General features: G+C 34.0%; 1 protein-coding gene across 27 annotated transcripts in view; it reads left to right on the top strand.

Moving 5' to 3' along the window:
• Nucleotides 1-25,565, top strand: part of ADGRL2 (adhesion G protein-coupled receptor L2) — an 809,217-nt gene that overhangs the window by 733,565 nt on the left and 50,087 nt on the right. For all 27 annotated transcript variants that reach the window (XM_074266407.1, XM_074266405.1, XM_074266410.1 and 24 more), the window contains 2 exons: nt 11,892-12,001; nt 18,350-19,150. In XM_074266407.1, the coding sequence (XP_074122508.1) occupies nt 11,892-12,001; nt 18,350-19,150 (911 nt within the window). The remainder of the gene's footprint in view (nt 1-11,891; nt 12,002-18,349; nt 19,151-25,565) is intronic.

The raw sequence follows: 25,565 nt of genomic DNA, 5'->3' as shown, positions 1-25,565 counted from the left end.
CATATTTTGCTTCCCTGTTCCAGGTAGAGAATCTCTTCCCTGAATTATCTATTTCCACCCATTTGTTGTGAAAATTTAGTATACTTTTAATACTTCATTTTTTTTCTCTTTCTCCCCCCCCTCCCCCCAATGTTCTCTCCTGCTCTGGTTCTTGTTTTTTTCTCACATTCTTAATTTATAATATGCTACAAGTCTCCCTTTTTAAGCTGTCAATTTTGACAAATAAATTTTGCCCATGAATCACATTTGATGTTTGAGTGATAATCTTTATTGTCAAATTTATCTCTTTGCCTTAATAATCCTTAAAATGTTTATTTTCATATTTTGTGCATTTATTTATTCTTTTCTTAGACTATAGACTCAACTGCTACTGGCTCCATGCGTATTCTCTTCTCGTCCTTTAATCATTTCAATTACCTAACTCTGGTCCACTGTACTTCATTTCCAGCTGTGGTGATTTCTGTGTCTCTTCGGGTGCTATCTTTTATTCCCATGTCACTCTTCAGAAATTGGAGCAGTCATTATTAAATTTGGCATTTCTCCTCCGTCTTTCAGGCATCATGCCTTGGATTATATGCTGCAGGAAAAAAGTCTACCTTCCTATTTTGGATAGTCCCTTTGACATATCATGGCCACTGTAACCCCACGAATCAACTATATTCTATGACTTGTTTCTTTTTTTCTGCCCAATACTAGATAGTGTAAGTTCTTAAATAGGAAAGTGGCTTGTCACATGTTTCAAATCATTCAGTTGAGTACACACACAACACACACACACACATTTTTTCTCTCTCTTTGTAAATACATCAATCTGCATATAAACAATTAAAATAACTGAACTAATTTGTGTTTTTTTTTAATTAGAGAAGAAAATAACTTGCCTCAAAAAATAGCAATCAAAAAAATAATACCTCTCATCATTTTGGAGATGGAAAAACAATGTAGGGGAAAAACTGTACCTGAGAACTCTGCAAGGTTTCCAAAGGATAATTAGATATAAACTTCATTGTGACAAATGAATAACAGTATTCTTGTGATGGACTTTTTCTCCTTACCTTTTGGTTTAAAAAGAGAAGAAAATATTTCTATAGAAGGTAGGGATAGAATAATAGCTAAAACTTTGATTTTCACTATGCTGTTTAGAGATTACAAAGGAATTGTATTTTTCTTGTGAAAAATCTAAGAAAAAGCTAATATGAAAAAAGTTATAATTTTGTTCTTATAAGTTCAAAATGCATACTTATTAACTTTCAGCCCAATTTCAGCAGTATAGGAAAATCTGCAAAACAGTATAGCGCTCTTCCCGTTCTATCTCTGGATCTGTTTTCTTTCCATACATGTATGCATCATACGCACACACACACACACACACCCCACACACACACACCATAAGTAGTTTGTATGCAGCCTAATGAGTACCTATCTCCCTCTTCCCCCCAAAATGAAGAAAAACAAAATTAATTATCATTAGTCCTTGGAATTAATTTCCCTCCAGCTATCCATTTTATTTTTAGATTTGTTACCACTGAACCAGTCAATTATCACTATATATCTTGAAGGGGGAGGGAGGAACCTAAATGCTATTACATAAGACTTTGACTTTTCTGTTTACGAAAAATTATAAACCTCCTCCTTCCTTGAAAAAAAGTATTCCCAAAGGTGAAATTCAAGAGGAAAGGATGTTCATTCGTCTTTACCCTTTTCTATAACGGTTTTTTCCACTATTATAAACCCTTATTCTCTGAGTGGATAATTAACATACCAGAAAAGCCATTTTTGGAAAAGGGAGAAAATATTTCTTCACTGAATGATCTTTGAGGAGTAAATAATTATAAGAGGAAAAGGTTTGGGATGACCAATCTAAGTCTGGGGATAATTAAAAGGAATAAAGTTTGAAAATCGAAGTGCTTGGCATGTACAACAATTCTCATATCATAACAAGACTAATTAAATATTTAAAAGCCAAAAATCTCCTCACTATTTGAAGAAAAATAACCCACCACAAAAGGGTCTGTAACTCTGCAGATAATTAGCAAGGGTTATGGGAGAAAAAAAATCACAGATTGGCTCCAAGGTTCTGCAAGGTCATGTCTTATTACGCTGTATCTTTTATATGGTCTGGTAACAAGTTTCTTGCTAATTTAATCTAACTAGGGCATCCCATAGCGATTTCCCATTTCCCTTGTTAAAAATGTGATAGTTTCTGCAAGTGCAAACTGCAGTAGGTTAACATTTTTATAAATAATTGCTCCTAATTGATACAGGTCATAATAATTTTTTTGAATTATTAAAGGGGAAGGAAGTCTTGAAGTTATAGACACAAAACATTTATTTAAGAAAGTCTTTTACTAATTTATAGGATTTTTCTTTTTGTTCTTATAAATTAGATTGTTCCCTTGACTGTGCAGCAAGACCTGATGACCCTATGAATGAAACTTAGTCACAGTGGCCTGCTTTGTAAATAAATGTCTTATTTTGCTAATAAAAGCAAGTGTATTTATGGTGAATGTGCATTTCTGCAAACAAGAGATTTTTGTAGATTAATAAGGCTCTGAATGAATGGAGTCTAATTTTCATTAAACTGACTCAAAGGTCCAGTAAAAACTGTAAGGAATTATCATGGTTAGTAATATATTGCGTTCTTTTAATAGATCAGTTTTGCCATTTTAAAAAGTTCCATTTTTAACAATGTTCAGATTTATTTTTAGACAGGCCCCAAATTTAAGATGTGTTAAATTATTAATATATAGCTTTAAGATATAGACAAAGTAACTTGACTGATAATCCACTTTACTGTTGTAATCCCTACCTGAACATCTTACACAAAGATTCACAGTAAAGAAACAGGGAATCAATTTCCACTTTCAACTGTGTTGGAAAAGTTGTCAATGCCAAGGCGTGGATGAAAAGAAGGACAGCATTCTAGTGATGAGTTAAAATAGCTTTTACTGTCAGCCCCATAGTGTGCAGGGCTGCTCTGTGCTGTGACCATACGCTCGTATACTCGATGTTCTCTGTGGGATTTTCCCCTCTCTACGTTAAGACTTGTTCCTTTTTTTTTTTTTCTTTTTTTTTTCTTTTTTGGGGTTATACTGAAGTGCTGTAGTAACAAACATTCTCCCTCATTTTTTGTCCATCACTTGGCCAGTATCAGCATTCCAGAATCCAGTATTTAGAAAAGAGGAGCTCTGATATTTTTAGTATTTTAATAAGTTTCTTTAAAATGTATTCTTTTTCTATTTCAAGAGCATAATCTTATTGATACTACTCATTAAATAATATGATTTTTGTTCAAAGCAGCCCTGATTGGTGATTTTTAATAGATTTACATATTTCAGGGAAAATTAAAAATCACCAATCAGGGCTTCACTGAACAAAAATCATATTATGATGGCCCAAAATATGCATGCCTTTCAAGTATCTGTATTTACTCAGTGATTATAAAAAGAATCTACTGGTCACCTTTTTCATAGAAGAATTTCATAGTATATAAAACGCTGATCCTTAAAAGTTATTTAACTCAATAATTTTGAACATGGGGATTTTACAAGACTGATGGGAATGCTCTGGACAATTCATATTATTGCATTAATTATGAGTACATATATTTGACAAATGATGACATTATTATGGAACACCTCTTTTGCCATTAATTACACATCATTTAGTTTCCTAATGTTATGTTTATTTAGTAATTAGTAAGACTCACAATTCATTATTATTAAATATTTAGCGAAAGCAGAACCCATTTTGTTTAACCTTACAGTGTGATTAAGGAACATGTTATAAATAAACAGTTTACTTTCCTTCAAAGATTTAATTTAACATTCTGCTCAGTTTTCCATTACCATATATCTGTAAAGGTAATAGTTATCTTGGTTTGGTAAAGAGAATACATTTCTTGGGTATACTACATTTCTTAGGAACATTTGACGTAAACTTGTTGATGAAAATTAATACTGGGGAAAAACAAATAAACAAAAAAGCATTAATATCATTTACTTTTAAGCCTGTTTTTCTACAGATGAAGAAACTGAGGAACCAAGAAATTGAGGGAAAGGTCCAAAAGGTAGTGAGTAATAAAGATGGCAAGTAAATCTGGTTCTGTATCTTGGGTGGTCTCTGTGGGAATTCTCTTTATATTGAGAAGGGTCCCCACATTTGAATACAAGGTTAGAGATACCCTGGAGACTGTTACAGGAGTATATTCTCTGACTATGTTGCCCATTTCTCTTCATAGTATACAGATTATAGAGCCATAGGGAGACATATTGATTTTTATGGTATTGTGATGTGCCAACAATGACACACAATTCTCAAAGAAATAGGGCTAACGGTTTGCTGGATGGATATCTGATTTTAGCTGCCATTGAATTGTATTTGCAGGGAGTCTACTCAATGCTCTTTGTGTCTATGTGTCTGTGTGTCTGTGTGTATTTAAAATGAGGTTGTTTTTAAAGGCGAGACAAGTGGACTGTAGTAGAGGATGGCAGCATATTTTTGATGCTTTTGTTTATTTTGTGAGTTTGTACACCCTTGGGTTTATTTATACTTTTGTTTATCCCCAACCTATGCACCTAGAAAGAATATAGCCCTCTCTTGAATTGTAGTGCTGGGAAGTAAGCTTGGAATAGAGAATATCTTCATTTTAATGATGATACCAGGAACAACCTACTCTTTGGGAAATACATAACTTGCTCTTGATAATGACTTCATACACACACATACATATGGACACTCATGGACATGTCCTGAATAAAACTGGCACTATCACATTATAGATGACTTGTTCATTCAAAAGAGTTATTTCTTTTTTAAATCACATCCATTTTTGATTCATCAAAAGAACAAGCATAGTAGAAAAAAGCAGAGATCAGAAGTCAGATAGTGAAAGAACTGGGTTCCATTCCCACCTGATGCTTACTGCCTACCTGTATGGCTATCACTTACTTTGAATCACTTTTTAGAGCATCAATTTCCATTTCTAAAATTATAGAATTGTACTAAATGGTTCTGAGGCCCCTTTCAGCTTTAGAGCTATGATCCTTATCACCTGAGATTACTATTATTGTCTAAGTGAATTGTGCCAAATGAAAGCAGTCACTAATGAAAACCATGTGTCGTGATAAATCTGACACTAGATTTCTCTCTAGAGCTCGGCATCCTCCTACTCCCTGCAGGTTTAGTACAATATTGATTTTGGTGACGACTCTTCAAACTTTAGCTGTAGTTGAGTTTTAGGTTCCTGTCATAATCGGCAGAGCTTTTCATTTGAATGCTGGAATATTTGTTCAAGTCCATAGATTTTGCATTTTTAATCTTCCATAGAACACTGGTGAATAATGGCCCCTGGCAGGAGATAATGAAATTTTCTTAATTTATATTTTCAAGCAGAAGCTTCAATTGAAAATGGCGTCCTATGGCCTGGAGACATAGCTCTGGTGCGAGTTTCAGGGGAGCTATAATAATAATGCAATGCCATCGGTGACGGAGAATGATAGGACAGTGAAGAAGTAATTTAAGGAAGAAAAGAGAATGTACCAAAGCTTTATTGTAGCATATCTAATGATCTGCTGAAGATTCCCAATGGTTTTTGGAGCATGACTGGAGAAACTAATGTTATCTTGCCAAAACACAAGCCTCTGCTTAATCAGCAGAACAAGACTATTGATTAAAACACCTCACACAATAGATTACACATAGAATCTCATCTCCATACTTTGCACTTGGTAAAGTGTAATAATGAGCATAAGATAATCAAAAGAAAAGTAAAAGCAATTTGTTGGGCATTGTACAAGTCAAGATTAGAGTTGCAGTGGAAACAAATTAGCATGAGAAGTACTGCTTTTTAGAGCTGTGCACATGGAAAAATTTACACAACACAGGGAAGATGACACATGAAAAAGAAATATTTTTTTTTCTCTTCTGCCACTTTAATTTTGGCAGATCTGTGGAAATTATTTGTTGGGGAGGGGGTGAGGGGCATACATTTCTCTCTCTGTCATGTAAAGAACCAGTCCAGATTAGCAAGTAGTTCTGCTCATGAGACACATTTAAGCATGTTAATTTAATTATTAAATTAGTTTTTAAGAATTTGCTTTCTGATTATACTAATTGACACCTGTGGTTTGTAAAAATACAAGCTTGTTATGTTTTGTTTTTGCACTTTAAATGATAAAGGAAGGAGACTGTTTGAATAGTTGAAAACCAGCCTTTAGCATTTTATTTTCCTCACAGTGGTTAGGGACAAAAACAAAACAGATAACTTTCCACAAAATTGCTTTTGATCTGTGCACAACTATGGTTTCTGAATAATTCATATGCTTATATGGAACATAAAATCAACTGTTACTATGTGTCTTGTCAAAAATTGTATTTATTTTCTTGTAATAAATTAATCTTGTTTTGGCATTGTGAATATTAAGAATTCCCTAACTGGTACCATAGTATCTTGTACTATGCTCAAACTTTTTGGAATCATGAGTAAAAGACAGATTCGTCACAGTTCAAATTGTGCTTCTGACTCTTAGTAGCTTTGTTGTTGACCATGGTCATTTAAGGTTAAGTCATTTAACCTTTCTCTGCCCAGGAGCTTATATTCAAAATATAAATCATGCAAGAGTTAATATTTGTTGGTAAAGAGATTTATCTTAACTGATACATTTATAGATCCAAAGCAAAATAAAACTTGAATTTTGTTATGATCAAAATATACACCATTAATAAAAATCAATATAAGTAAAAGCTGGATAACATCTGCCACAGATCATAGGAGAGATGATTGTATTGGGTGGGACTTTGGACTACATGATTTTAAAACACCCTTGAGATCAGGTCATTCCCTTAAGACCTTATTTCTCTTTGGCACTTCCTCAGTACCTAGCAAAATACCATGTGAATAATGGACACTTAATAAATGAGTAAATGGTCATTAGACTACTGAATGAGTGCCGTTTGCTGTGATGTGGTATTTTTAAAGATTTTTTTAAAAAGGTCTTTTGTCTCGTGTAAGTTTTGGACATATACCATTTCTTTTTTTTCCCCCTGAGGCTAGGGTTATTAAGTGACTTGCCCAAGGTCACACAGCTACATATACCATTTCAGTATCTTAAAAGGTTTTTAGAATCCTTTTCCTGTAAATGTCCTGGATTTATTGTTTTGTTTTCCCCTTATATTTCAGAAGTTAGACTATAACTTGTAGGTATTCTGTTTCAAGATTTGCCCCGTTATCTTCTCTTGAGAAAACAGAATCAACTGATCTTATTTCTGAATGGGAATTTCTAACTTTAGATTAAGTGAAGAAGTACATCTGTGGGAATGAGTAGCAAAGTGTAATAATTTGTTGCATATGTTGTATATTTATTTGAATTTAGAAATCTTAGCTAACATTCCAAAGGAGTGTTTTTTGTTAGATATACATGTATTTTTAAAATATATGTGATTAAGTAGCACACGTGCTATTGGATTCTATTCTTACTTACGTTTCCCCCCAAAATGGTAATACTGTTCATCTATTAGCTTTTGGTGCATTCAGTATTAGATCATCACTCTTGTTTCTTATAATTCATATTATTAGTAGAAAACATTAGCATTATTAAGTCCATTAAACAATTTTTACATAGATTCTATTCATCCTTTTAATTTTGCATATCTTCTTTATTGGCTATTCTTTGGTACGGTGAGTCCATAATCTGATTGATGCTAATGCTCCTTTCAGCAGCTGAAGTTATAAGCCATTCATATTGCCTTTTTCTCTGTGTTTCTTTTCTTAGTCTTCCTAGACGTCCTCCAAAAGTTGTCCAATCAATATGCCAAGGATCTTTTTCTACATCTACTCACATTATATGAATATCAACTCAGAACACGAACTATACATTGACTAATTAATCATTTCTACCAAAACTGTAATTCAGTATTATAAGAAAAAGCCTTCAGAAGAAATGAGCATATATGATCTTAGAGATAATACTTATAAAATGTGGTATTTGTAAATCATGTTACAAACTTGACAGCACTATAAAACTGTTGGCCTTCGTTGTTAGAGGATTGCCTGGAAGCCTTGAGAGGTTCAGTTATGTGTCTAACTTCATACTGACAGTATATGTTCAGTATTAGATCATCACTCTTGTTTCTTATAATTCATATTATTAGTAGAAAACATTAGCATTATTAAGTCCATTAAACAATTTTTACATAGATTCTATTCATCCTTTTAATTTTGCATATCTTCTTTGTTTCTGAAAACAAATCTTTGTTTCCTCTAAGCTGGACTTTCCATCTGCTACCTTATAATAGTCCACTGCTTAGAGTTATACTTCATTATTACAGCCTATTGATGATTTCATGCTTTGGTATGATCACACCCCCTCTGTGCCTTGGACTATGAGCTTTATGAATTTCTTTAGCTGAGTAAAGTTAGTTCCGAATAGCCAGTCTTTGTTGTTGTTCAGTCACTTCAGTCATGACTTTTTTTGGAATTTTATTGGCAAAGATACTATAGTGGGTTACCATTTCCTACTCTAGTTCATTTGACAGATGAGGAAACTGAGGCAAACAGAGTAAAGTGACTTGGCCAGGGTCACACAGCTAGTAAAAAATGTCTGAGGCCAGATTTGAACTTAGTTATGAGTCTTCCTATTCCAGATTCGATATTCTATCCAGTATGAGTTTTCTCTGAACCTGGATAAGCTGGTCCTCAAATAAAAAAAAAAAATATCTGTACTTAAGTAGAAGTTCAGGACCTTTTTGGGCAGTTGTAGAAAATGAAATAAGATAACACAAGAACATCTTTGGAAAGTTTTGAAGTTAATTAAATCTTTGAATTTTCCTAAGAGAAAAAGAGAAAGTGAGAAGCCCATATGAAGGCAGGTCCCTTAGTCACATAGAACCTTTTATTGCCTTCAAGTCATGTAAGATTAATTTACTTTAAGTGGGGTTTTCCTCATCTGGATATTGTGATATTATTTATCATTATACTTCAAATAACAAAAGTACAGTTGGAATTTATTAATGAATCCATTAGATATATTTATGCATATCATTCATTTTAGTCATAGTGCCTCTAAAACTTTACTGATATAAAGAAATGTATAGAGGAAAAAATTTTTAAGCAGTATTTTTCCTTTGTATAAAATGCTGTTTTCTGTTCACTTCAATGAAGTTGTATGTACAGAGACATATAGAACGATTATACTGACAAAGTTTCCATGGAAAGATTATTGATATTGCCTACATAAAGATCTCTTCTGCATATTTGAGACAGAGTCAGTGTGTCCCAAACAGAGCTCATGCTGTTACTCCTAAAAATACTATTCCTTTGTCCTTGATTATTTATTAGACAATCTTAGAGTCAGAAGTCTATTTCAACCCTGCACCTAAAATAAGCATCCATTCTACAATATATCTATTAAATAATCATCCAGCCTTTGCTTCAAGACCCTCAGTGAGAACTAACCCATTTTCCTCTTCCACAATTGCTATAGTCATATGGCTGAGTTAGCGCTGCTTAGTTTATAAGATTTTTCTTAAAATGCAAAAGATAAGTGATTGAGTTCTCCTACATGTATAAAAAGTCACTTAATCGCTCGGTGACTATTATAAAAGGGAAAAATAAGTAGGCAGAAGCAAGACAGAACAAGGATAGACTAGATGACTTCTGGGGTCCCATATTCTAAATTTATGATTCTTTGATGTTATGGAAGAATATGACATTAAGGGGGCCAATGATTTTTAAGAGAAATTGTTATATAAGTTTGATATCACTTCTTTTTGCATTGTATGTATATATGTATGTATAAAAACCATTATAGAGCTGTGTTCCTACTTTCTCCAGCCAACATTGTGTATTGAACTACATTGGAACTTAAACATATATGTGGCTACTACTAAAAATGACCAGAACACAATTTTTTACCAGAATTCTCATTTCCTTATTTCACTCATATAGCACATAGCTATTTTTTCTCCCCAAAGAAAATCAAATAGAAATATATAATTGCAGTGGGAATTTTTTTTAAAAAAAGGCTTTTCAAGCAAACTTGGCACTATTACATTCATGTTAGCCACATGCTCAAAATTACTATGCCAGTGATGCATTTTTGGGAAGTCATAGTTTATCACAAGTTAATCAAAATAAAATTGTCATTAGTAATTTTGATCTTATTTGAGTAATATCCATTATACCATAATTCAAATAACAGTACAAGACTTCCTCTTCAAGGTCATTATATTACACTTTGACCTGTATTACTCTTTTAAATTTTGTCATATTAAAATCTAAAGGCTAATTCAGATTTTGTGATCGTTCCAAGGAGCCAAGACAAATCTGATTTGAGACTGTAGTTCAATTATTATAGAGGTCACACCCCTTTCTGTTCTCCCTCCAAAAAAATTATCTGTGTAATTTTTCAGTAACAGATATTTCTTCTATTTCTTCTTAGTGCTTGTCCATTACTGAGGGTGCCAAACGAAGCCAGATAAACAGGCCTTGAATAGTCAGTCCACTTTTTATCTGTTTGACCATGGACGTGATATTTAACCTCTTAGAGATTGTTTTCTCAGCTATAAAATGAAAGGGTTTGGATTCGACCTATGTGGTGCCTTCCACCTCTTAATTTATGAGCTGATTAGTTTCTTTTTCAGGAGCCAACAATTTAGCAGTGAAATAATCATTCTGGGGATTTGGTTTTAATTCTTGGCTGTACCACTAACTAGCTCATAGGACCTTAGTTGATTGTTTGGATTTTTGTTTTTTAATCTGTTCCATTTAAATTCTGCTGTACATGACCTTTGTCATAGGACCCCTCCCAGAAGTGAATAACATTGATTGCGATGAATAAAAAGGACTTGGAGCTAGAGGCTACTGTACAGAAACTGAATATATATTATTTTGCTCAATCAAGACATAATCCATTTAGTCTAAATTATAGAAAAAGTTGTATATCTCTAAAAGATTTGCCATTGGAATAATACAGCATTTTAATTTGGCATAATAAGATAGACTATTTCAGGGAATTATTAATGCAAATTTTTTATCTATTTCTCTTCATTGTGTCAATTTATACAAAATTTGCAAATTATGGGTGGGGAAAGATATTTGTACAGGAGGTGTATTATATTGGTCTGTGGCTTTGTATTCAAGAGTGTGAAAAATACCTATGGCAAAGAACTTACAAGTTGCCAGTGTCCAAATAATAACTTTCGTGATTATAATTCCTTTTCTTTTACGGGCAGGCAGCCTAGCTAGTGGAAGGAGTGTTGGGCTTATAGTCAGCAAGATTGAGATCAAATCTTGTTTTGGACATTTACTAGCCTGTTGACTGTGGGCAAGTAATTTCATATATACATGCTTTATAATATTCCCTACTAAGTTAGGGAAGTTCTTAGAAAGTTCTTAGCAGTTTTTAGAAAGAATTCCCTCATTTGAGTATTTCCTTCCTGTTTGTTGACACTCCCTTCTTCTCTCTCTCACTTCTTATTCCTATCCCTCCCTCTTTTCATCTGTCTGGTTCTCTCCCTCCCTCCCTCTCTCTCTCTCTCTCTCTCTCCCTTTTTTTTCTCTCTTGCCTCTCAGTTCAAGGTTAAAAGATCGTGTTATTTTTTTTTTTACACTTTATAGTATATTTTAAACACTTGGATGACATAAAAATAAAATTTTAATAAAAATGATTGTTATGGCTTGAAAGATTAGTTATTTCCCTCATTTATAACTATAATCTCTAATAAAACCTGGATTCATTGTTTTTATGAAATTAGATAGCCATGAATTGGCTCGATAACACTTGATTTTTTGCAAACTTCAATTGATCTTATATCGATTGATTGTGTTGACAGTGAATTACAATTCAAATTGTAGTTGAAATTAATGAGCTTTTCTTTTGCTTCTGTTACAGGTGTAACAACCGAACACAATGCATAGTAGTTACTGGGTCAGATGTATTTCCTGACCCTTGTCCTGGAACATACAAATACCTTGAAGTCCAATATGAATGTGTCCCTTATAGTAAGTATAAACGTTTTGTTCTTGTTCACTTCCTCTAACCTTTCCAATTGATGCTGGAACACAACTCCATGCAAGAGAAGCATACGTTTATGGCCTCCAGAACCATTATGCATGCAGAGCACTTACAGACTAGGGCCTCCAATTAGCTTCACCAAGTGTGGAAGGAAGCCATAATGTGACGCTGGCCAAGTGTCTGTCTGTGTTCTTAAGTGTTTGGCTTTTAAGGCTAGTGTTTTTCCAGAAAACAAACTTGAATTAGCTATTCAATAGGCCAGATAGAAATTTGTACTTTTGCCCAATACCAGTTGCTGACAAATTGGTTTGGCTCACAGCTTTCTAAAGAAGGAATTGACTTCAATTTTAATCCCGAGTCTCTTGAAAGACTACCTGCTGCTGTGGTTACTTTGGTACATGGTGAAAGTCACCATTGAGGTAATGGTTTCCTTCATTGCTCACTTTTGTTCAGAGAAACTTTTTTTGCCTGATTCAGCAGCACATTTGTCCATGTCACTAATCAAAGTTAATACAAATTAAGCACATTGAACAAAATTGTGGAAAAGCACCTGTTGTTAGTAGCATCTTAGAAAAGAATATACATATATAAAAGAATGAAGAAAATTACAAGAATTGGCAGTGGCTTAAGAATCTCTGAACTCTTCCAATTTCAAATAACCAGAATTTATATTTTGGAATCTTCTTTTATTTCTTCAGCACTCCTTCGGCCATACCATTTGAGTCAATTTGAAGGCTTAAATATATCCCTTAGTTTTTGTGATGCCATTTTGGGTCACTTCTTATAATTACTTTTTATCATTTTAAAAGGGACTCATGGTCACATGTTCTCTAAGCCAGCAGACCCTCTGAAGCCAAAGTTCTTTGTCAGGACTCACCCTGAATATATGTCTTTACTCACATGTAAAATCTGATTCAGAAGCATACTGAAATCATAACATTTACAGACTTAGAAACCAAAAGAATGACTTCTGGCATGAGACTTATTATGTTCAAACTGCCAGTGAAGGTGGTTATTCTTTCAACATGTTTTAAAAATAAAAGTTTGAAGACTTCTGCAAAGTGCTTTCTACTATTAAGTTGATTTAGGATTATGGAGCGTCAGTTAAAGGCCAAACACAGATCATCTTTTTTTTTTTGTTTCATTCTTGCCATGTGTTCCTGTGTTCCTGTAAAATGGATGCCTTTCTGTGTGCGTTTCCTTTTTTTCCCCCTGTATCATTTGTAGGATTGGAAGCCTACTGTGAGCACTGATCTTAGCTCCATTTCCCCTGTGCGTAATATTGGTGGCTTATATAATCATTCTCTTTTTGCCACCAGAGGAACTGTGTTGTTTTGAGCTAACTGAAATTATTCTGTTCCATAAAGTTGCTTTTACTTGAATTTAGCATGGTTTCAATCCTCCAATTATAAAAGGGATACACGTCCTGACCCTAACAATGGAATGAGTCAGAGCTGCCAAGAGTTGTGTCTCCCTGGAGCCAGTCCCTGTGACCCAGGCCATAGACCAAGAACAGTATTATACACATATTATTTTCAGAGTTCAGTAATTTCTCATGCTGTTTGAGAGGGGGAAAAGTTTGGATATCTCCTGGTCATTCTAACTTTCAGAATTTTTACCTTTTCAGCTGTTCAGAAGTCTAGTCCCTTGTGTGTGAGCACTAAACTCTAACACAGAACCAGATTCAGAAAAGTATTTGTTCTCTTTACTGGTAATTCAGTTTCCATTCACTTCCTAGATGTTGGCACGAGACAGTAATGGGTCTGTGACTTTTCTTTCCCTCCTAATGACACATTAAGGAAATAGAATTGTCCTACGTAGTGGTGCCACACAGTTTCATTTGTACAAATTTTCTGTAGGGCTGAAAAAACTCTTCACTTGTTAGACGGCTCTTTAAAAATCATTCTTGAAAGCATTTCAATGCCCGTGATTTCTGTCATCCTCTCCATGCTACATTAAAAAAAAAAAAAGTTTCATTCATCACATTCTCTATTATCTGTATCCTCTACCTGCTGCTCTTTTTAGGGTTTGGCATTCTCTTCTTCCATTGTGTTTCTTCTCTATGGCCAAGGCGAATTTGCATGCCTCTTTCTACAGTTTACTGATTGGATGGAAATGATGTCATCAGTAAATAACATTTTATTTGGTATCTTTTGTCACATGGCACTATGCCGAGTAACTCTTCAAAGCAAATCCTCCAGGAACTTAAAAATCCTAAAATGTGATTTTTCTTCTTCCACATGTAATGTCTTAAAAAAAAATCTATTCATAACAATTTTTAGATATGAATGAATTTAGTAGAAACTGTTAGCTATTGTTTTAGTATTATTTCAGTCCTTAAACATTCACAGATATACACTTAATATGAATGTTATGTGTATTATCTAAATATTTTGTGCACACACATATTTTTAATCATTACTTGAGAAATCTCCTCCCCCCTAAAAAAACAAAAACAAAAAACATTGCTGCAGGTACTGAAGATGCATGGATATAACACATGGAGAAGTACTGAAAGTTTTCTCATGATCCCCCAAACAGATTTAAGATACACTAGGAAGTCTTGATGAATGAGACTTCCAGTGGGCATTTTAACCCCCAGATTCCGGCAAGGTTTATCTTTTTTTTTTTTTTTTTTTTCTTTTTCTGTAAATAATTTTATTTCTAGTTATCTTATCATGAAAAATTACACCATGTAGAATTACTATAAGTTTCATATGGTGATAAAAATAATAATTGGACAAATGTCTTGAAGATTCAGAATGAAAACTAATTTTTGTCACTGTAGATACAGAGTCTCTTTGCATATATGTATGCATGCATGCACATACATATTTGTGATGTGTATGTGTATGCCTCAGTTTCTCTAAGGCCAATTCTTTTCCTGCTTATTATACACGCAGTCTTCTCTTGACAATGGTAGGTAATGTATATTTGTTTGTTGTACAGACATACAAACGGACTTAGCTGATTTTTACACTAATTAAACCAGCCTTTTAAAGACAAGTAACAATTTGTATTATCCAATTTCTTTGCCAAAGAAAGCCAATTCCATTAATTCCATTACTCTATTTCAAGAGTGGCCTGGAAATTTTCATTAAATGGAAAGATGATATTAGAATTTCGACATGTATATGTCACATATATAAGGCTGGATTTAAAGTGCTTATTCTTTTTTTAGAGCCACTATGAAAAAGTTTTATATGGGCTGAAGTTTTAAGTATTTAAAAATATCTGAGTTGCTTCAACAAATTTTATTTGTTATCTTCAAAGTTTGGATATTGTTGCTCAGTTTTCTAAAGGACCACAAATTAAATACAAACTTTATTTCAGTCACAAAGAAACAGATAGCTCCCTGATTTTTTTTCTTCCTTCATTGTACAGTGTATTAATACTTTGAATAACAGAAGTCAACTTGTTACAATGAATGTAAAATGTCAATTTTTATATTTCTACTTAAACTATTAATGCAATTTAGACACATTATGCATATGTACATATTTGCATATTAAAATGTTTTATTTTTCCATTCATATTTAATGGAATTTGTAACATTTGTTTAATGATTATAACCACCTATCACCCCCAAATCATTTATGACTACAATGTAGACATAAAACAAGGGATTTCTGTTATGCTTGACATTTTTGTCACTCCCCTACCATTATTGATTCTAAGCAGGTACAATATTGCTCTTCATTGAGGAATAAGTTCTTACATTGTGTGAACAGGAATCATCTGCAAGTAATTAATTCTGAATGGCAGAGAGTCCCAACTTGTCTATTTACTTGAATAAATCCAGAATTAGAAATTAGAAAGAAATAAGTATGTTACCTGAAGATATCAATGTGACTGATATATAATAAATATTTTAAAGTGGTTGACCATAGCAAAGGGAGAGGGGGTTGAGGTGCCACTTATTTGGCTAAAACTGTTTCTGTGTGAAACTTTCTACCCTAAGACTCCCCCATAAAAAAAAAAAAACAGCCCCAAGAACAACGGTAACAATCACCACCAGTGGCAATAGCAAACAAGAACCTGTCAGTGTGAAGCACTGAGAATGAATACAGGTGTTGTCAGTATACCAGGTGATGTCCGTATAGTTGGACACTGCTGTTAATCAAAAAAAAGGCTTCAACAATCCTCATTCCTCTGGTGGTTTTATGAAACTCAGGCAACATACTTCAAAGTCTCCTAATAATGTGTAATAGTTTTTTATGGCCGATAATTATGAGGAGACTCTTCAGCAACAGAATTCTTATGTAACTTCCTTCATGTAACAATGTAATCCTTTTACATTTGTGGGGGTGGGTTGTGGGGTGGGGTAAGATGGAGGGGGATTGCTCATGTCATATAACTATTAATCTGGTTTGTTTTATGGAGTATGTGGGGGGGCATTTGCCTTGATTGCTCTGTATGGTGGTTTCTGCATGCTAGCCTGCTGTTCTGTAGTAAATTTGATGATGTTAAGAGACTGTATTAAAAAGCTAACCAATACTTTTCTTTCTTCCTTTTCTTCCTTGCCTACTGTGCTTGCTTTTCTCTTGTATGTATTTTGTTTACAATTTTTCTAAGCTTAGTTTTTAAGTAATAGATTTAGATTGTATAGAATTTATTCGAGACTTAAGGGTAAAAAAAGCTAAAAGGGTTGGGGGAGGGGAATAAAATTAAATAGAATTTTAACAGAGTAGAATATCTGAAACTAGGGGAGGTTAGTCACTTATTTTAGCCCACAAGTCCACATCATCTAATATAATTATGCTTGAATAAAAATGTGGCCTTATCAATATTTATGAAAATTTGAAGTGAATATCAGAATATTTTTTAATAAATTGGCCAGTAATTTCCTACTCTCCCTTTTACCTTTAAAAAATATCAATGTTGGTTGAACTTAAGGGTGATAGGCTAATGTGGAAAAAATAAAGCTAAATGTGTGGGTGAGTGCACGCACGTGTGAATGAGTGTAAGAGTGTGTGTGTAGTGCATGCCTATATAAAATAGGACTTGGTGAGATTATTGAATGACATTGGGGAGGGGAGAGTATGTATACCATGCATTAGTGAAAGCTTTCATTATTTATTTAGGTTCACTAAGTGAAGCAACATGCCAACATATCTGTATTGCCTCTTTAATCTACTAAAATGATTGATCCATGTTCATTTATGTAACTTTAGAATCTTTCTCTTGCTAGGTTTTCCTGTTGTCTGTTTCTCTTTATCCAAAGTAGTGCAGCTCTTATTCTCCCTATATTTAGCATCTATTACTAATTCAGTCTTAAGACTAATAGTCAATTTATGTTAATCTTTTTTCTTTTTTCCTTGCACTCTTTTTTTTTTATTTTTTCTTCCCGATGCTTAAAATAGAAGTGGAGCAAAAAGGTAAATAATCGAATACAGTCCAAACCCCAGCTCCTTGTTATGTGCCTTATGGATGTTCACCTCCTCACTCCCCTTCCCCCACAAACACTCTCAATACTCTACTAATCAGCAGGATCTCATAAGTGCACCTCCCAGGGAAGTCGACTGTTTGCAATAAAAAATTGGCTGCTAAAGCAGGTGGTGGGCTCCAGTTTCTGAAGTCCTTACTGGTGGGGGGGGGGGAAGGTGGGAAGATATCTTTTCTATCTCTTCATCCTGTACCTCTCTTTTTCCTCACACCCTTGAGTACTTATTTGTTATTAATGTGCCATCCTGCCTGGCTTCCAAAACCCTCTCCATTGCATGCCATGGTTACAGGATTTCCTGGTCTATTTCTTTCACCGCTTTGGTTATTGTACACTATGCTCCTAATTACATTTTCATTTTTATTTATTTATTTTTAAATAAATAGAGGCCCCTTTGTTTTAAGCCTCTCCTGAAATTTTGAATAAACCTTCACTTTTTGTTTTGTTTTGTTTTATTCGGGGCTTTCACTTTGGGGACTTTTGAGGAGGTTGGTGAGGGGGAGGTGAGGAGTCTGGACATAAAGGAAATTCTTCCTATGTTGCTAGACAGTAGCTAAAAACCTTTGATCCATAAATTGCTAAAGCCCAAGATTAAAGTACAAAATAAAATACAAATAATAACTTAATTAAGAATGCCATTAAGCTTTGGTTTGAACTGTGAAAATTGTCCCAATCCACTTTCTGTGTTGATACATTGAACATGGTAACTTTTAGAAAGGTGGATGGTACTTGCATCAATTTAAAAAAAAAAAAAAAAAGATCTATAATTTCATGGTGCTGAAATGAATTTTTCTTTCCTGATTCATAGTCATCATAACTTACACTTGTTTACATTTATGTATGATTATTTTTTAACTCATTGTAATTCTTGTCTTCTCTCTGTGACTGTTAGTTTTTGTTTGCCCTGGGACGTTGAAAGCAATTGTGGATTCACCATGTATATATGAGGCTGAACAAAAAGCAGGTGCTTGGTGCAAAGACCCTCTTCAGGCTGCAGATAAAATTTATTTCATGCCATGGACTCCATATCGTACGGATACTCTGATAGAATATGCTTCTTTGGAGGACTTCCAAAATAGCCGCCAAACGACAACATATAAACTTCCCAATCGAGTGGACGGGACTGGATTTGTTGTCTATGATGGTGCTGTGTTTTTTAATAAAGAAAGAACAAGGAACATTGTGAAATTTGACTTGAGGACTAGAATTAAAAGTGGAGAGGCAATTATAAACTATGCTAACTACCATGATACTTCTCCATATCGATGGGGAGGGAAGACTGATATCGACTTAGCTGTTGATGAAAATGGTTTGTGGGTTATTTATGCCACTGAGCAGAATAATGGAATGATAGTTATTAGCCAATTGAATCCATATACTCTCCGATTTGAAGCAACTTGGGAGACCATTTATGATAAACGCGCTGCCTCCAACGCTTTTATGATCTGTGGCGTCCTCTATGTAGTTCGGTCAGTTTATCAAGACAATGAAAGTGAAACGGGGAAGAATGCTATTGATTATATTTACAATACCAGATTAAACCGAGGGGAATATGTTGATGTTCCCTTTCCTAACCAGTACCAGTACATTGCTGCAGTAGATTACAACCCAAGAGATAATCAACTGTATGTGTGGAACAACAATTTCATTTTACGATATTCTCTGGAATTTGGCCCACCCGATCCTGCCCAAGGTAAGCATACTTGTTTATTGATAATTACATGTGGTTTTTTTTCTCAGTAGTTTATTTCAAATAGTATATTTGAAAATATGCTTCCATTTGCATTATTGTGTTATTTCCTTTTTCTTCACATTTCTTCTCTTCCTCCTGTTCTTGCCCTCTTTTTTCTTCTTTCTCCTTCCTTCCCCTAACTATATTTCTTTTCTACTAACTATCTTTAAACAACCTGCCCTTAGTAGGTGTTCCATAAATGTCTGTTGAGTGAATGAATGAATCAATAACGTCATATGTCACAATGTTTCAGAGTGATATTTCATAATCTCTCATGGGTTCTTTTTACATGAAAAAAGGAATATTGATAGCTTTTGTAAATGTCACTTTTAAAAGAAAAACTGGTATAAGGCTTTGTTCATAATCTGTTTTATCATTATTGTCAGTTTAGTTGTTCCTTGCTAAAAATAAAAGAGTTTATAAATTTCAAGCTAGATACCTGTTAGCTTTGTGCTTTCCTACCTGACTTTTGAATTGATTACAATGTACATGCAGACCTTTTAACTTCTTGGCGCCAGTGGTTGAGGGAAATGTGTGTTAGGGAGTCTCAAGAGATTTGGCAGAGTTAATGTGCATTGCCAGGCATAAATGTTCTTGAGTTTTGCAGTCCCAATCATAGTCTTCCGTGTCTGCTTAGGAGGAAAAGTTTCTCCAATATCTTTTCAGAAGTGAGTGACATAAAATTATATGTTCTTTTTTTTTTTTTTTTTAATTGGTGGTAGCTGTAAATCAGTTTTCCAATAATGACTAGAAGAATCCCAAATGATGACTTAGAGAATGCACAGCTCATAAGAATAATTTGAACCCAGCTACTTTTCGGTTTTCCCCTAAGAAGATAACCAATGTGTAAAAAGAAGTGGTTAACCTATTAATATACATATGTAACTCCTACATGTCAAACTATGTTGGAGTAGATGCAGTGATCAGAGCAGTGCCTTTTCTTTAAAAATAAACAATTGTCATGATATAGAAATGAATACAATAGTTTTATATTTTGTCCTCATCTTATTTGTGAAATATATATTTTTTTTATTCCATAGTAGTGTTTAATTTATTGAGTTAATTCAAAGGTTTTGATCATTTGGTTCTTCTGACCTTTTAGAAACAAGAGTTATTTATACTTGGGATGGAAGTTTTTTTTTTTTTTTTTTCATCTTGTCCAATAAAACATCTTTGTTTTTTGTTTTTTCTAAAGAGCTGCCTTAAGAAAATGTTCTTTTAAATTCTAAACAGGTCATGGGATCAGGACCTTAAAAGGAAAAGACCAAATCTCTTCTGGTTAATTTCTAATTTAGGGTCATGATAGAGAACCCAGAGTCTGTGTCATTTCTTGTAACAGGGACAGTAATGATGTATTGACTTGTTCCCTGGGTCCTCTATCTGTAATCTGTGTCTGTCTTGACTTTGTCAGCTCCAGGCTGCACCAATAACATCCTGCTGCTGAATGTTTCAACACTTAAATCTCCCTCCAGGGTGGAAAGGCCATGGTGACAGTGTGTCTGAATCCTTCTCTTAAGTTAATTATATATTTTGTTCCTCAGACCAGAAAGTTGGGTTGTATCCTTGACCCTTATTGTAATGGTATTGATATTTTGTTGTTGGTGATGGTGTTTTCCTTTTCTTAACATAAAGCATTCCTCATATATAAGTTTGTCAAAAGCTTATGTTCCACCAAGGGAACATAGTTAGAATTTGACCTTACAGTGACTCTGTCCCCTATTTATGCCTTTATCATTCTGTTAGCTGTTGAAAGTTGTGTCTTTGAAGGGAGTGAATCTCTGGGCTTCTTTCAGCTAGGAAAATCTGTTGCTACTTAGAATAGTGGATGAGGAATGTATTCGAGACTTGGAAAAAACAGGATATAATACCTGTTAATTTAAAAAAAAATAGAGCATATTGTCCTTGTTAGCAGTGAGGAGTCTCTGATAAGATGCATTTGTTATAAGTAGCCACCAACAGCTCAGAAGAAAGGCAGTGGCCTTTATGTTGGTTATAAGATACTGTCACTTTTCTGGGTCAGGATGGACAGGAGAGCAAAGTTGAAGTGAACTTTGATGGTTTCTATTTGTATCTTCACTTGGAAATTCTTCTGTTCTCGCTTTCCCATCTTTGAAGGTACACACAATGTTATATTTCAACATTCATTCTTTAATTGAATAAGCATTTACTAATTATCTACTGTATTCTCAGCACTGTACTGAACACACTGGGATATATAAAGATGAGAAAATGAAAGTTTCCTGCCCTCAGGTACTACTCTTTTACTAATAGTGAGGGGGGAAAAAAACCCAAACAAAAACCTAACACTTTGTCCTGGCTCTCCAGAGATGATTTATATACTTATAAAATATGCAGGTCCTTTCTTTACTGCTTGGACAACTGCATCAGCTGATAGTGTCCCCACCTTTCCCATTTCCTTTTAAAATGTTAATTTTATAAGTGACTTTGAGAGGGAAATAAATACCATGGCAGCTTAGGTGAAGGATTTAAAAAAAAAATCCCCTTCAATTCTTAAATCTTTCCAAAGGAGACTACTTGCTTGCCAGTTTTGTTATTTAACCCTTAATGATGCCAGAATTTTTTTTTAATGCATGTTACATAAATCCCACTATTGCCTCTGTTTGACTCCATTATCTATCACAAAGGCTCCCACTTTCCTCATCATTCATTGCTAGTTTCAGGCGGCATGTTTTTGGGGATCACCATCTTATACAGCCATTCTAACTTAGAACTTTGAGTCAGTCACAGTGAACCTCAACAGCAGTTTGATCAAAGCAGCTGATAAAACAGTGATGGGAAAAATTAGGTCTGTGCACTCTCTCCGAAGCTGAAGCTGGCTGCTTTGACTGCAATTCACTTGGAAGTCTTCTCTTGGATCTGCTGCCCCATCTCATACATAGTAATCCTGCCCAAAAGGATACTGAAAAAAAATAGTTCACTTCCTTTTAAACTTTTAATTAGAGACCTTTTTCTGAAAATACTAGCTTGGATGCATTTCCCCCCCATTTATTTTAAGATAATTTTCTCCACCCCATTTTTAACAGTAAAAGTGTGTATTCAGGCATTTAGATATGGGACTTTTCACTTATGGCACTTTTTCCTATTAGGTTGTTATTCGTCTTATGTATGTTAGCAATTTCCTTACTCTGTTACTCTAATCTTGGCCTGTTTTCTACCTCACTTTAGGTTTACAAAAACAAATAGCAATAAAATCCTCATTTTTCTTTATAAATGTTTTTTTTAATTCTGATTTATTGTAAATTTACTTAATCTGGTCACAACATTTGTACTGAAAGACACATGGGGGGAATCACATCTTGGGTGATTTTGAAATTTCCTATTTTTCTCAATTAAGAAAAATTAAAACTATTTACTTTGCACCAGTGAAAAAGTTAGACATTTCATTTTTTAAAAATTAGGATATAAGTATCAGAAATGTCTATTTCTTAAGTCATTCTTGTCCTGTTAATGTTCAATAAAATGTGATCAGTGATTTTTTTAAAGAAATAATAAAGAAAGGATAATTTCACGAATACTCATTTTAGCTTTATGAAGTATAGAAAAGAAGTCCAGCCAAAGTGCATTCTGTTAACAATGGGTAAGTTCAGAGAGCTAGAGGAGAGACAATTTGAGACTAGTACTATAATTTGAAAAAGTACATATTCCATTTAATTCCTTTAGGGAAAAATTGATGGCTGATACCAATATCTCAGTTACAACTACTGTAATAAATCTACCCAAACTTACAGATGATAGTGAATATCTAGCTGTTAGCCTCCCAGTTAAATAGATGTATTTGCCTAACCATTTTTACCCTCTCTTCTTCACTACTGCTAGGCGGGAGTCAAAAAGCCAATTGTTCCCCTTGTCTGGAAGCTTGACTAACTTGGCGATATTCCTAAGTGTGCTTAGTGTATAATATGCTTCTTCACAGGTTTGGAAATAAGCTTCTTCAGCTCTGTGGATGAAGGGAGCTGGTGGACTGGGTGATCTCCAAGGCTCCTTTCAAGCTTTAAAATTCGACTATATTATGATTTTATTGCAAGAGGAGGGTCAGGTTTTCATGTTTTCTTCATGGTCCTTATTCTCCATTGAGGAGTTTTACTATATCTATCTCCCATTTATTTTCACCAGATACCATGTTTATTGTCCTTAGGAAACCTTTTAGTGATAAATTCTGGATTTACACTCTGCCTTCTACAGCAATTTACCAACTTATAAATATTGAAAATAAAATTAACAATAATAAACAAAGATTAAAATACAGCAAGTATGAGGAGTAAGCTTCTAATGCTTTACACCGAATTTTTAAAAAATCTAGGAAAAATATTTACCCAGTGCCAAAGTAGGAGAAAAAGTAATCTTATCTCTACCTGAATTTTTTTTTTTAAATACTATGGGTAGTGTTGGGATATGGAATCATGAAGTCTTGAGTTCAGTTTCTTCCTCAGAAACTTATTGAGAGTGTGATAATGTGAGTCATTTATTCATTTAACCCCTCTCAACCTCAGTTTTCTCATTTGTAGAACAAGGATAGTAACAGCACCTACTTTGCAGAATTGTGATAAGATAGAATAAGTTTACATGTAAACCTAAAGGTATTAAATAAATGCTAGCTCTTTTATAATAGTAAAAAGGGAAGTGTTAATTTAGGCAGTTATCTTAAATTTTAGCCATATTAAATATTAGATACCAAAAACTTTCTCATTTTTAAGTTTTTAAGCAGTTAACTTTCATGTTTTATAATAAGTTGTATAGTGAGGATTTGGTGGAATGGATTCAGCTTTTGCTTAGGCATTTGGTTTAAAATGAGTGCATTCCTCCACTAAAAAGCTTATCTTCATGTTACCATCATCAAAATTATGATTATTAAATGATATATTTTAAGTATTATATTATACAGTCTCCTTAAATATATTTCTTAATACTTTATTAGTATTAAAATAGGAAGAGGTCAAATGACTTTATAATATTGGGTCACGGGGGAGGGGAGGGAACCATCTCTTTTGGGTTTCCTGAAATGAGGCTTAAGGTGTGATAGTGATAAGGTGTGAATCTGGGATTTCTTTATTATAGAGAAAACCTAGATAAGGAAATACTTTCTACTAATTCAGGTCCAGATAGTCTGTGCAACATAATGTGCTTGAAAAGTTGCCTTGAGTGCTGGACAGTCGAGGGCTTTCCAGGATCCCACAACCAGCTACTTTAGGTCAGCAGCAATTGCCCAAACCCAAAAACCACTCTAATGCTCTCTTTCAGTAATTTATGGGGGTTGTTACAAATTCCTTTACTGATGCTTAATTTTTTTTTGGCTAAAGATAACACAAGCAATGGAGGAGCTATGAAAATTAGGGTGTGGTAGGTAAGTTATAGTTTAGATATTTCTACATTACTTTTGGATTGACACAGTTCTTTACACATACCTTCATATTGTGAGGTATGTATTGTTATTATTCCCATTTTTAGTGGTGGGGAAACTGAGGCTGAGAGGTCTAATAATGACTGGTAGGATTCACACTCAAACCTTTTTGCCTTATAGTGCAGTTATCTTGCCATCGTGCCATCTAGGAATGATAAAGGGAGTATTATTAAGAAGCACTTCCGTCATCCTATAATGTACTAATAAGGGAGCGTGACGGGAAAAAGCGTTTGCCTTTCTCTTCTTCATCCCCTTCTCTCCTCACTGCACCGGAGCCCTAGTTGAGCAGCAGCAGTTACTTGACACTTCTGCAAAGATTGTGATGTTTTTGACAAATGTTAATTGAGAAAGCACTGAAAGCCTGACTGCATTGTAATCAAAAGAAAATTACAGAGGTTTCACAAGATGTCAGGCAAGTGCTTACAGAGGAAGATAGACAGGTTTGAATCGGCTCTTGAAGCAGCTGGCTAGGCATGAAGTTTGACTTGAACACGGAGGCAGCACTCAAACAGTCAATAAATTATGCCCTGGAAATAAAACACATGCTCAAGAAGTTTCTGTTTGGAGATAGAGAAGAAAAGCGGAAGTAACAATATGCACTTAGTGTAAATGAGACTTGGTACCCAAGATTCCTCAAACAGGTGCACTATGAAGAGGAATTTTTTTTTTTCCTTGATAAAATCATTGTGTGCTCCTGATAACTTTCTTGATATAATCAAACCTGGGCTCACATTATTTTATTAATTTAAATATCTTAATTAAGTTAATTAATTGAAATCAGTTGAATTAGATCAATTTAATTCTGGGCAATTTTAAATCTTCTAATTTGGACTTTTGATTTTTTTTTTTTACACTTGTGGTTTTCCATAGTATGATTTTCTTGAATAAAATAATATATATGGCTGGAAAATAATCTTTTTCTCAGTTTAATAATAATAATAAAAAAACATAAACTTA

Source organism: Sminthopsis crassicaudata, chromosome 4, assembly GCF_048593235.1.
Source record: "Sminthopsis crassicaudata isolate SCR6 chromosome 4, ASM4859323v1, whole genome shotgun sequence".
NCBI lineage: Eukaryota > Metazoa > Chordata > Mammalia > Dasyuromorphia > Dasyuridae > Sminthopsis > Sminthopsis crassicaudata.
The sequence above is the reverse complement of the archived record's forward strand: the minus strand, read 5'-3'. Positions and strand labels throughout refer to the sequence as shown.